The sequence below is a fragment of the Elgaria multicarinata genome, chromosome 1, assembly GCF_023053635.1.
Source record: "Elgaria multicarinata webbii isolate HBS135686 ecotype San Diego chromosome 1, rElgMul1.1.pri, whole genome shotgun sequence".
Taxonomy (NCBI): domain Eukaryota; kingdom Metazoa; phylum Chordata; class Lepidosauria; order Squamata; family Anguidae; genus Elgaria; species Elgaria multicarinata.
The window spans coordinates 62757214-62769342 of NC_086171.1; the positions used below are offsets into that span (position 1 = coordinate 62757214).

General features: G+C 39.1%; 1 protein-coding gene across 1 annotated transcript in view; it reads left to right on the plus strand.

The window, feature by feature from the left end:
• ULK4 (unc-51 like kinase 4) overlaps positions 1–12129 on the plus strand; it is a 206656-nt gene that overhangs the window by 26839 nt on the left and 167688 nt on the right. Inside the window, exons 18-19 of the mRNA XM_063129233.1 lie at positions 3036–3143; positions 11867–11950. Of these exons, the coding sequence (XP_062985303.1) occupies positions 3036–3143; positions 11867–11950 (192 nt within the window). The remainder of the gene's footprint in view (positions 1–3035; positions 3144–11866; positions 11951–12129) is intronic.

The following is a 12129-nucleotide window of genomic DNA, read 5'->3' on the forward strand; positions in this document are numbered from 1 at the left end:
AAGGTATGTACAGCGCATTGCAGGAGTCGAGCCTCGAAGTTACCAACACGTGCACTACCACTTTCTCCACACCATACATTATGGTGGTGCTCCTTCACTTTTTTTCTAAGCTAAACAGCCCCAGTGGTTATATGGATCCTGTTATATGAACATTTTAGATGCATTTTGATCCATTTCTTGAATGGAGAAATTATTCTATCATAAAATTTGGAAAATTGTGAAAAACAACTGCTTTCCTATATGCATATTAGTCTAGGAACTGCGAATCAGGTTGTTTGCATAAAAACTGCAGTCTCAATGAAATCCTTGAGTATCTGTAGTGCAGAAAGCAGTTGCTCTTTACCGCCATTCCAAGGTTGAAGACAGCTGGAATCTGAGTAGGCATCGGGATAGGGTGAGAGTGTCTGTACTGGGGTGGGGGAAATGTGTATGTGGAGGTCTGCCCTAGATTTGACTATAAATCTAGGGCAGACCTCCACATTGAAACATATTTGCAAGCCTCCTTGTGCTGTGTAAACTCCTATGAGAACCTTTTGTTGAAGTGGTATATAAATATTCTAAATAAGAAATAAATTGAATAGGTCAGTTTGGAATTTAAAGCAAAATCAATACCTGCCTTCAAGTGACCAAGACACAACAGGCAGTCTTCCACAAGTGTGCTGCTTGTCTCTATTCATTCAGATTCATGCTCAAAGGACATACTTTTGATAATTTTGGGGAAAACACTTTTTGACAACACAGCCCTTTGCAAGCAGGTGCATGCAATGGTTAGTACCATATATCTACACATATATACATGCCGATTTGTGGACAGATAAGTTCAATAAGAAAACAGTTGTCAATAGGATGGTGTTGGACTTAGTCATGCTTAGAGTAGACCCATTGAAATGTGTACTCTGTCTAAGTCTAGATCCAACCCAATATTTTGTGCTTTCCTGCATGCAAATTAATACAAGCCAACAACCTAACATAAATAATGACTGATACATTTTTAAATCCCTCACATTTGAGAGAAAAGTATAGGACTTCCGTCACTATGGGGTTATCCTACTTCAAATACTCATCCTTTTGTGGTATCCTGAAAAATTCACTATCTAATCGACTCTGGTACTCATGTGCTATTTATCAACATTTGGATAAGCAGCCGGCTTTTATACAATTCAACCATCCAGGAAATTGAATTTAGTCAAAACCCCATCAGTTAAAAAGACAGGTTTTCTTCTTCTACTACTACTACTACTCTTGTTGAATTTCGACTTGATTGGGCAGATAATGCCAATTTTTATTTTAGGCCTCTCAACTGTTGAAAACACTGGAATGCAGTTGGTTAACAGTATAAAATTTGTTTGCTTGTCTTTAGTATTACTTTAGTACTACTGAACAATTCTTTGCAGGTAGTCTTCTGCCTTTGAGTAACTGCACTTTTTTCTATACATATATATGTGGTTTTTTTATAAGAAGGATGCTTAATATTTTTAAAGGAATGTTTATTAAAATATTTTTAGAAGAAGGGGAATGGTAACTATTAGATGCATCACTCCAAAGATTACAGTATGATAAATCTAATATTTTCTTGAGCTTGTGGATATATTTAAAAGTAGTACAATGATAGTAGATACTATACTTTTTTAGAAGTTTTAACATGCTAAATAGTATTGTAAACAAGTTGCTATAAGGAGATTCACACATGAAATAATTCAGTTAGGCAACTGTTATTAACTTCTAGGAAGTATTTGAAACGTAATATTGCATATGATTTCCTAGTTCTTGTTTTACCCAGAAACAAAGGCTTCCCATGAAGGGCAGAGTTTTTTCTCCCCTTCATAGCAGCCATTCCATTTTGTAACTGTTCTTGGCCACAGTGTATGAGGTTCTGCCTATCACATGCCATTACAACCACTCTTAGGGTAATCTTTATCTGCTAGGAAGTACTATTTTTGAGTAGCTACCACCACCAAGGTATTAGTACTGGCCTCCCTAGATGCCTAATGATGCTCACAAGCTGAAAGGGAAGATGCTCTTGTCTGTTCCAGCTTGAGTTTTATATTCCCCATGTCTGATCTGAACATAAGCCCCTTGTTTAAAAAGTAAAGCCAAGCAAGCTGGGTAATCCTTTTCATGAAGTGTGAATATCTAGTAATATCCACATGCAGTTCAAATATATATATATATATATATAAAGAAGATATTCTAAACAAGAAATAAATGAGTGCATAGTTAGCTTAATAAACTTATATATTCCCAAAGGTCTTTTGTTCATGCCATGTTTTTAAAAAAATCCAAGGTGGCCTCAGTTGTGCATAGTTTCTGGATTGCCCAGGCACTGGCTCAGTTCCTAATCAGCCAAGTAGCTCCTAATCAACCATGAGGTTAGATAAAGACAGTAGAATCTCCCTATCTCATCTGCATACCCATTCTTGGCTCCACAAATCAAATGCAATAGACACAGATTCCACTCATATGTATTTCTAGCAGTACAGTTGCTGCCATGCCATGCCTGTTTCCACACCACTTGAATGTCTTCAACTTACATTGTTTCTTTGCAGTATGGCTACCATACCATGCAAGCGATGTAGCTCCTTGGAGACTAGTTGTTTACATTGCATGGTAACCATACTCGCAGAGGAGCTATACATGCAGAAGACTTGAATCACACACCTAATTGTATGGGAGCAGCTGTAAACATGGTAAAGACTATGTTGCTAGAGGTACATTTAAAGTGGGTCTGTCACATAGTCCTTATGTACTACCCTTCAATCTCCAATTGCTACTATGGCTTAACTTGTTGAGTATTGATGCTAGGCTAGATACTAAATTCTGAATATAATCCTGGAACCAGGATGTGGTACTAGATGGATTCTTCATCTAATCCAGTAATGTTCTTATGAATCCATGAATGACAAATCTTTGTCATATTTGATAGAGAAATTTTTATCTCATTTTCTGTATTCTTTCCTTTCCTTTCTGTAAAGGTGGGTGATTGTCATTCTTCATGCTACATCTTATTCCTTCTAATATGCTTTTTGTTGTTCCAGGCAGTTACTCTCTTGACTGAATTGATCAGAGAAAACTTCAGGAACAGCAAATTAAAACAATGCCTTTTACCTACTCTCGGAGAGTTGTTTTATCTTGTGGCCAGTCAGGTAAGATATAAACAGTTCTATACACATCTTTCATTGTATTTGTATATCCCAGGGGTGTGAACAATTTTACCTTTGGCCAGGATCTCAGGGGCTGCTGCCCTGTGTAGTGGAGCTACTGCTGGCATGCACACACCCTTCCTCGCTCCACTTCTGTGTATGTGTGTTGTGGGGGGAGGTGGCTGGTGGCATTTTCCCTGCTTAGCTGTGAGAGAGGCTCCTTTTCTCAATGCTGACCAGGAAAAAGGGCTTAACTCTGATCAACAATAGGTTAGCACTGGGGCAGGGCCTTGGAGATGGGGCAGGGCTTGGGGAAAAATCTTAGTGGACTAAATATGGGCCATAGACCAGATGTTTCCCATCCCTGGCATATCCTATAAATAATTACATGAGATGCTAGGATCCTTGGATACATAATTATAAGATGTCAGTGATTCTTCCTTTGATCATGAAAATGGTTTTATAATTTATTGGCATTAATCAAGGGTCATGATGCTACTCTACCTAGTTCTTGCTTTTTCCGCACTCCTGACAGCCTATTGTTTAGTAGTTTCCCAGTGGGTTGAAATGCCTCTCCTAAGGTTTATTTACTGGCAGCCAGAGCTTTACACTAAAATATGCTGGTATTTTTGACTGTCCTGAATGAATAAGGGAAGGCAGAATAGAGGTGCCCAAATAAGAAAAGAAAGACATGATAGAAGCATCCCAAATAATGCATGGTGTGCAGGAAGTGGATAGACTGAAGTTTTTCCTCTCTCAAAATACTAGAACCCAGAGTCATCCATTGAAGCCAAATGGTGGAAGATTCAGAACATATAAAAAGAAACTGAACTACAGAATTTGCTATTAGAACATGTGGTGATAACCACCAAATTGGGGATTAGACAAATTCATGGAGGATAAGGCTATCAATGGCTTCTAGTCATGATGGCTATATATTATCTCCATTATCAGAGGCAGTATGCCTCTCAATATTAGTTGCTGGGGAACACAACTGAGGGAGGAGGGTGTTATTGTGCTTGTGTTCTTCCCAATAGACATCTGGACTAGATAGGCTTTTGGTCTGATTCAGGACAGCTCTTCTTATGTTATGTCCTTAATCAAGAAAAGGGATAAGGTACAAAGCCATAGAATACACCTTTCTAGCATTCACTTTCTTACATGAAAGGCAAAGAACGTCTTCCAGAGTTTACTGCAAAAGAAGACTCAAAGAAAGGTGTTTTTTTTTAAATATATTTTTTTATTTTTTTCCTACAATACTTAAACATACACATTTACATTATCACAAAAAGAAATAAAAAAAATAACATACTACATAATATTGAAATGTTGAATACATAATATCTTATCTAAATAACATAATCAAAATTAACATAGAAGTGCGCCCCCCACCTCGGGATCTCATTCCTGATTCCAAAATCTCATACTTCCTTCTGCTGGTGGTTTCCCACTTCCCTTAGAAAACACAAATATTAGGAACTGTTTCCAAATTCCTTCAAAATCATTTGATTTAGCTAAACCTCTTCTCCATTTAATATTACTTGTCAATTTATCATTAATAGCTATATCCCATACTTCTTTATACCATTCTTCAATAGAATATTACCCTTGAATCTTCCAGTTCCTAGCTACAATCAATCTTGCTGCAGTCAGCAAATTCGTCTTCCAGAGTTTACTGCAAAAGAAGACTCAAAGTAAGGTTTAACATGTGCCTTTAAAGAGTAGAAGACACACAAGGGAGGAAGAAATAGTGTGAGCTATAACAAGGGGAGGAGTTGAAAGCTGAAGAAGAGGCAAGTGTAGTTTGTAGTATGAGCTAGAGAGCAGAGATTGCCGTCATGGAGAAATTCAGCTCTTTGGGGGCTTCCCGGATTTCCCTGGAGCCCCCTGTCCTCTGCTTGGCTTGCATTTAGAAGCTGAGGTGCAGGCTTTTCCCCTGAAAAAGTGTGGGTTCAACTTTGCAAAATTAAGCATATTATGGCCACAATTTGTGCAAATTAAGCAAATTTCAGCCAAAATTTATGTAAATAGGAATAAACAAACAAAAAAGGGGGCAAGCTGCTGAAACCTTGGTGAACTTCACCCTCTGGATAGATTCCACCAACATCTTTACCAGAGAGGAGGAGAGAATGGGGAACAAAGGAGTGAGCATTTTGTGGGACTAGGACATAGCCTTTGGTCCCCTCTTTTCCAAAGATCTATGTTTAAAAAAGGGTTTTACAAATGATATAGAATATTGAATCTAAACTTTTTTAAAGACCCTCACAGTTGGACATAAATTTACTGGCACCAGAGGTCTCAGAATGGGCTGGTTCGCAGGATCAAATAAGCCACCATGGCTTGTTTTAATAACTGGCATATGGTGGGTACCAATTCCCTAATTACTCACCCAATTACAACAGGCCATGGGTTATTTGAGGGTTGTTGCTTTCAAACAAGCCATGCTGCCCAGGTTTAGATGACACAAGCTGTGCCCAGGTAGGTGATTAAGGAAATGATGCCACTTTGGCTTATTTTAGCCATGGTGGCTTGTTTTGATCATCCAAACCAAGTCAAATGTGTCTGTAATTTAACAGCTTTATGACAATGAGAAAGTCTTGCTACTTTTTAGAAAAACCAGCTTTTCTTATCTGAACCCAAAGAATTTATGACACCCTATCTAACATTTGAATCTGGAGACTTGAAAGTTACCAAGGGTGAATTCCATTGTTCTACTTAATTTCATTGTTATCATTTGTAAAACCCTCTTTTAAACATAGGTCTTTGGAAAAGAAGGGACCAAAGGCTATGTCCTAGTCCCACAAAATGCTCATTCCTTTCTTCTCCATTCTATCCTCCCCTCTGGTAAAGATGTTGGGGGAATCCATCCAGAGGGTGAAGTTCACCAAGGTTTCAGCAGCTTGCCCCTTTTTTGTTTGTTTATTCCTATTTATGTAAATTTTGGCTGAAATTTGCTTAATTTGCACAAATTGTGGCTGTAATATGCTTAATTTTGCAAAGTTGCACCCACACTTTTTCAGGAAAAAAGCTTGCAGCTTAAAAAAAGTTTTGATTCAGTATTCTAGGAGAGAACCTTAGAATTTTCATAGTAAATAATAATTAATAATAATAATAATAATAATAATCTAAGATCTCTCCTAGAATATTGAATCAAAACTTTTTTTAAGACCTTCACAATTGGACATAAATTTATATACACCTTCATATACACCTTCAAATGGAAGCCTCATCATTTCCTTAACATACATTTTCAGAAGGTTAGAAGGAATTGTTTTACATAGCTATAGAATAAGATGTCATCAACAGAATTACATGCTTTTTTGTTCCTGATGATAATTTAAATTGTTTTCCCTTAACATAGATGGCTTCAGATGGAAGCAAAACCTAAAAAGATGTGGTTGCTGCTTCCCCGGTGACATACCCATTAACTTCTGCTTCTAGAAGTTTTAAATGTTACTGCTTTAGTTTTCTAGTCAGTTTCTAAGGTCACTAGCTGAGGGCACTAAACTTGAATAAAAATTAAGCAGCAATACAAACCCAAGATAATACTCCAAATGTTCACCACTCAAGCTCCACATATATGTCTATAACTGAAATAAAATATGAAGAAATTAAGATCAAACATTTTGATTCATTCCAGTCCAAATCAGGTTTTTTTTAGGTTTTCAGAGAATGATGAGAAACACTATATTATTTGTACACACATTTTGTAAAAATCTACAGCAGCCTTCCTAAATGGGCCAACCCAAAATGGAAGTTATGATCTGTATCAAAGAGTAGTCATCCTCAAATAGATAATATTTTAGAACTACAATTATGGCAGTTCTGTTCTAAATATATTTTAGAAAGATGATGTTTGTTGAAATGTAAGCCTTGTGTAAGGTTGGACTTGAGTAACATTGGTGTGGTCACACAGGTTTGGAAACACCAAAATATTTCACTTCTGCTACCAGAAGCTGCGTGTATGGAAGACTGCAAATCTTTGATGAAGCAGATAAGATTCGCTAAGGTCAATTGTGCATAGTTGCATCTTTCTGGTGACATACCCATCAGATTTGGGATATTTATCTTTCTAAAGATTTTTTTTATTGCACAGATTAGGCAGTTCAATTCACCAATGGCATGATTTTTACAAGTATTGTATGTATAACAGTGTGGACAACCCCTTCAAATGTAAACATAACCTCTTGGCTAACTTTATCCTCACAAATGGCCCTTCTCTGTGCTGGCACCCACTTTGTGGAATTCCCCTCCACTTGTGTTCAGAAGGCATCAACTGTAGCTTGTTTTAGGCTCCTATTAAAGACCTCTCTCTTCTCACAGGCCTTCCCTGATTGATCATGCTACCCAGTTTGTTATATTGTTGTGTCTTGAACTTTTTTATTTTAAATGTATTAAAATAAAATCATATTACCATGATGCTTTTATTTTAATATCTGTTTTCGTTTCTTGCATTGTAAACCACTTTGAGATATTATTAAAGTAAACAGTGTATAAATTGATTAAATAAACGATCATTTCAAGACATCAACAAAATATGCCTGAAAATACTTCTCACGCTCATCCTGAGTCTTTCTGAGTTGCTGCCAGATGTCAGTCACCAGCTTCCTCCAATGATATTGGCAATTCCATGAGTCAATTCCATGAATCTACATCAGGGAAAGCAATCCACCAGGTAAACTGGAATCAGGTTGTTCAGGGCTTTCTATGCCAGCAATAAGACCTTGAACTTGGCTCAGTAGCTAATAAGCAGCCAGTGCAGTTGCTTCAGCACCAGTGTAATATATTCATGGCTAGGACAATGCATCCTGCACTAATTGCAGCTGCCAAGCACAAGTAAAGCGTATTACAGTAATCTAAATATTAATTTCCGAATGCATCCACTATAGTGACCAGGCTATCCCTGTCTAGGAAAGGGTGCAGTTGAAATACCAACCGAAGCTGGTAATTGGCCCTCCTCACTACAGAGATCACTTGGGCCCCTAATGATAATGATGAATGCAGGCGCACCCTCAAATTATATATTTTATTTATTTGTAACATCTATATACTGCTGAATATAATAGAACCTCTCAGCAGTTCACAACATTAAAATACAATATTGAAACACAGTATTAAAACATAGCATAAAAACACAACATTAAAACACTTCCAACAATAAAAGAGCAGTAAAATGGGGTAGTAAAATGGAGTAGCATAGTTAATTTATTTAAGTCCCAGGGAAGGCCTGGGTGAACAAGTGCATTTTCTAGGAGACGATTGAATGATGCCACATTTTCTGCTTCCCAAACTACATGAGGGACGGTTTTCCAAATGGTGGGCTGTCTGGGTACTTCATGGCTCAGTAGCTCAGTAGCTAACAGTTCTTTCAACAGAGGCGTTATGTGGGCATAGCTGGGTTTCCCAGTGAGCACCCTAGCTGTTGCATTCTGCATTAGCTGCACCTTCTGAACCATGCACGAGGAGAGCTCCACATAGAGCACATTAGAGTAGTCTAATCATGAAATTACCAGTGCATGGGTGACTGTGGCTAGGTTATCCCTATCCAGGAATGGGGTAGTTGGCATACCAATCAAAGTTGATAATGGGTACTCCAGGCCACCGAAGTTAACTGGGCCTCCAATGACAAAGATGGATCCAGGAGCACCCCCAAACTATGGACCTAGTCCTTCAGTTATACCACTTCTTTCTGAGGGACTGTGACCCCATCTAGAACAGGCAAAGTCCTCGATGTACCTGGGGATTGTTGATTCAAACAGTCTCCATTTTGCCAGGATTCAATCTCAATTTGTTGGCTGTCATCACTGAGACCAGGTACTGCAGGGGAAGGCAACCAAAATTGGCGATGGGGTAGCATGTGACCACACACGCAACATCATTTGGTCCCCTGCAGACACATTGGGAGGAGGCCTGCATGCAGCAAACCTGCTTTGCTTCCCTGTTTCTTCTTCCATTTGGGAGAGGGCATGCTCCAGGCAAAGCTGCTGAAGCTGAGCAATCCACCAGCTCAGCCATGGTGGCTTCCCTACCCACATCTCCTACTATTACCTCCTATCTTTGATCAGAGATAACAATGGAGACTCCACACATGGACACCGGGGGGCAGGGACTCCATATAGATCCAGTGTGATGGAATGAGACTTGAGAGATCCAGTTTCTAGTCCCCACTCAGCCATAAAGCTCACTGAGTGACTTTGGGCCAGTCACTGACTCTCAGTCTAACTTACCTCACGGGGTTGTTGTGAGGATAAAAAGGATAGGAAGAGGATCATATTAGTCACCTTGGGTTCCTTGCAAGAGGAAAAAGGTGTGATATAAACGAAATAATTAATACTAAGAAATTAATCATCCAGGAAGACTCTGTGGATTGGACATTGCCCTCCCCTGAGGTACTGCCCAGCCTCTCACAGAGAAATAGAACTGGTTGTCATGTTCTTAGACATGAACATGCTTGATAAGAAAAAATTCTATCCTTCGTAGTGAACTAGCTCACTGAAAACCGATCCATACATTGCTAGCCTTGATTTGTGTGTATTTTTAATTTCTGCAAAGAATTCTGCATAAGAGCAGTGATGATAGTTTCTTTGTAAGGCAACTAGATCTGCATAGTGTAGCATGAAGTTTCATTTCTTCCGTTTTTGTTGCTTGTGCATGTATATTTAAATCAATACCAAGTGATGGAGTTTACACTAGTTCTCCCTCTCATATGATGTGGATTTGGAGATATCAGCATCAACATCAGTAGAACCAGTCTGAAAGAGCAATTCATTTATTTCATCTCACTTCACCTATGGGCTTTCCAGGAGGGAGGGAAGGATTGTGTTTCTATTTGGAAGGAATGCCCACAACATCATATGCAATGCCTGTGAAAATAATACTACAGTTGATGAGATGCATGTCACTGCACATGTCAAATTTCCACATGGATAAGCTGTTCAAAACTAGTTGGACACTCAAGAAAAAGATATGGATACTTATAAGAAAAAGATATGGTCTTCTTGGATGCAAAATCTCCATTAGCTGTCAAATCTGACTGCAAAAGTTATAGAACCTGTGCAAGTCTGGAAGGATCGATTTATGTCAATTTTAGCAACTCATTCTCAGGAAGAGACACTGTTCTGCATATTGCCAGATTAAGCTTTGAAAGAGGCATCAAAAATGGCTGTTGGTATTGATTACTTGTTTTCATCTGGCAAGAATACTACAGCCTCTCCCTGTTAGATTCAGACTTGGAATTTGTCAGATAGCTTTTGCATTCTGCATGAATGTCAGTGGGATTGTGCACACAGCAAACTCCCAGCCTTGATGTCAGCAAATAAAGTAGTCAATATAGAAGGCTGGAATGCTGAAAAACACTATTTTATTGTAAATCACCGTGGAATATTCATGAAAGGTAGTATAATTGGGTCCATAACAGGATTCTGTGCTGTTGTGTGTGGGGAGGAGGATGGGCAGCTTAAATCCTCTTCTTGCTGTGCATCTGGTTGGCCTATCCAAGGGGCTGCTTGGCCGTGTTGTAAGTTGAGTGCATTCCTGTAGGTCAATCAGCAATGCTGGTTGGTTGCCGGGGTGGAACTTTGGCAGCAGTCCTGGAAAGGAGAGTTCCCTCTGGTACGCTCCTGCGGCATACATACTTCAGCCCGTGCCATCATCTATGCCCCACTCATTCTCCCTATTTTTAGTGTCTGTCATTGCTATGGACAGAGATTAGTCACTGGTTGAAGTACTGTAGATAGGAATGTTGCCTGTTGATTGGGCAGTGTGTTACCAGGAGTTTTGCCCTCATATTATTGTCTGTATTGCTACTTCGGGGTGTTACCTCTTTGTTGTTGCAGACCTTGGGTCCATTAATCTAGATTTATTTCAGGGGGTGGTGGTAAGTGGGGTTGGGGCACCCCATTCTCTCAAAAGGGTGGATCCCTATAAGGGATATTTGGGTGGGGCATGAAGGCTCCAGCTCAGGGTTTCACATGCCTGCCACACTCTCAGGTCACAGAAGAGGCCCACATTATTGGTCCTTGCCATGGTCAGCCTGAAAATCTTGCCACTCCTAATGTTATCCCAGCATATAGGCTGGGACAGAGAATCAGCCAGCAGTTGGGCTGCCTGATAGTGAGATCCATGCTCTATGCTGCCCTAAACTTTGTAATCATTTTTTAGAATCCAGTTCTGGCTATGTGCGGTTGCTGCTTCCTGCTTCCCTGCATAATATACGCTGCTGGGGCAAATACATTTATTAAATAGGTCAACCGAGGTCAGGTTTTCTGATGTTGTGCAGTGGTCAAACTATCCTTTTTCCTTCTCATGTTGTAGACTTGAAAAAGACAGATCTAGTGTTTGCACACTAAAAATTAGAAAAGGAGATGCAAGCAGTTGTCTTAGATTAGGGTAGGAGAGGATCTAAAAATGTTAACCTACACTGAGATGCTCAACAGTAGAAAAAGTCATGATTTGCTTCACTCGAATTCCACGTGTATCCTCAGTGACTCATCTGAAAATGAATATTATACCATTCGTATAGGCCGATTAAGCAGTTGTTAATTTATGCTATGTATACAAAAGTTAACGTATTATTTACTAAAACCATTTCATAATAGTGTCTGCTATTATCATTTAAAAACAGGCAGCCTCAGATTGTGTTTATGAAATTACATTTTTTTTGCAGTAAAGAGTTAACATAATTTGTGCTATTCATTTCATTTCTGGTCCTTCTACATCATTTACAGGGAGGGAAAAACGAGCACCCCAGAGAGTCCTGGGTCCTTCCTTCAGCTGCTTACACTGTGCTAATGAGGTGCCTTCGGGAAGGGGTAAGGTTCTTTTGTTGTTCTCAACAGAATTTCTCCATTGTAATAGCCCTTTAGGCATTGTGTGAGGATTGTAGCCTGCAGCAGTGCAGTGCCTTATCAACTAAGGATTGCTCCTGAATTTAAATAATCATAAGACCATGACCCACAGAAGAACAAAGCAATAAATAAATAAATAAATA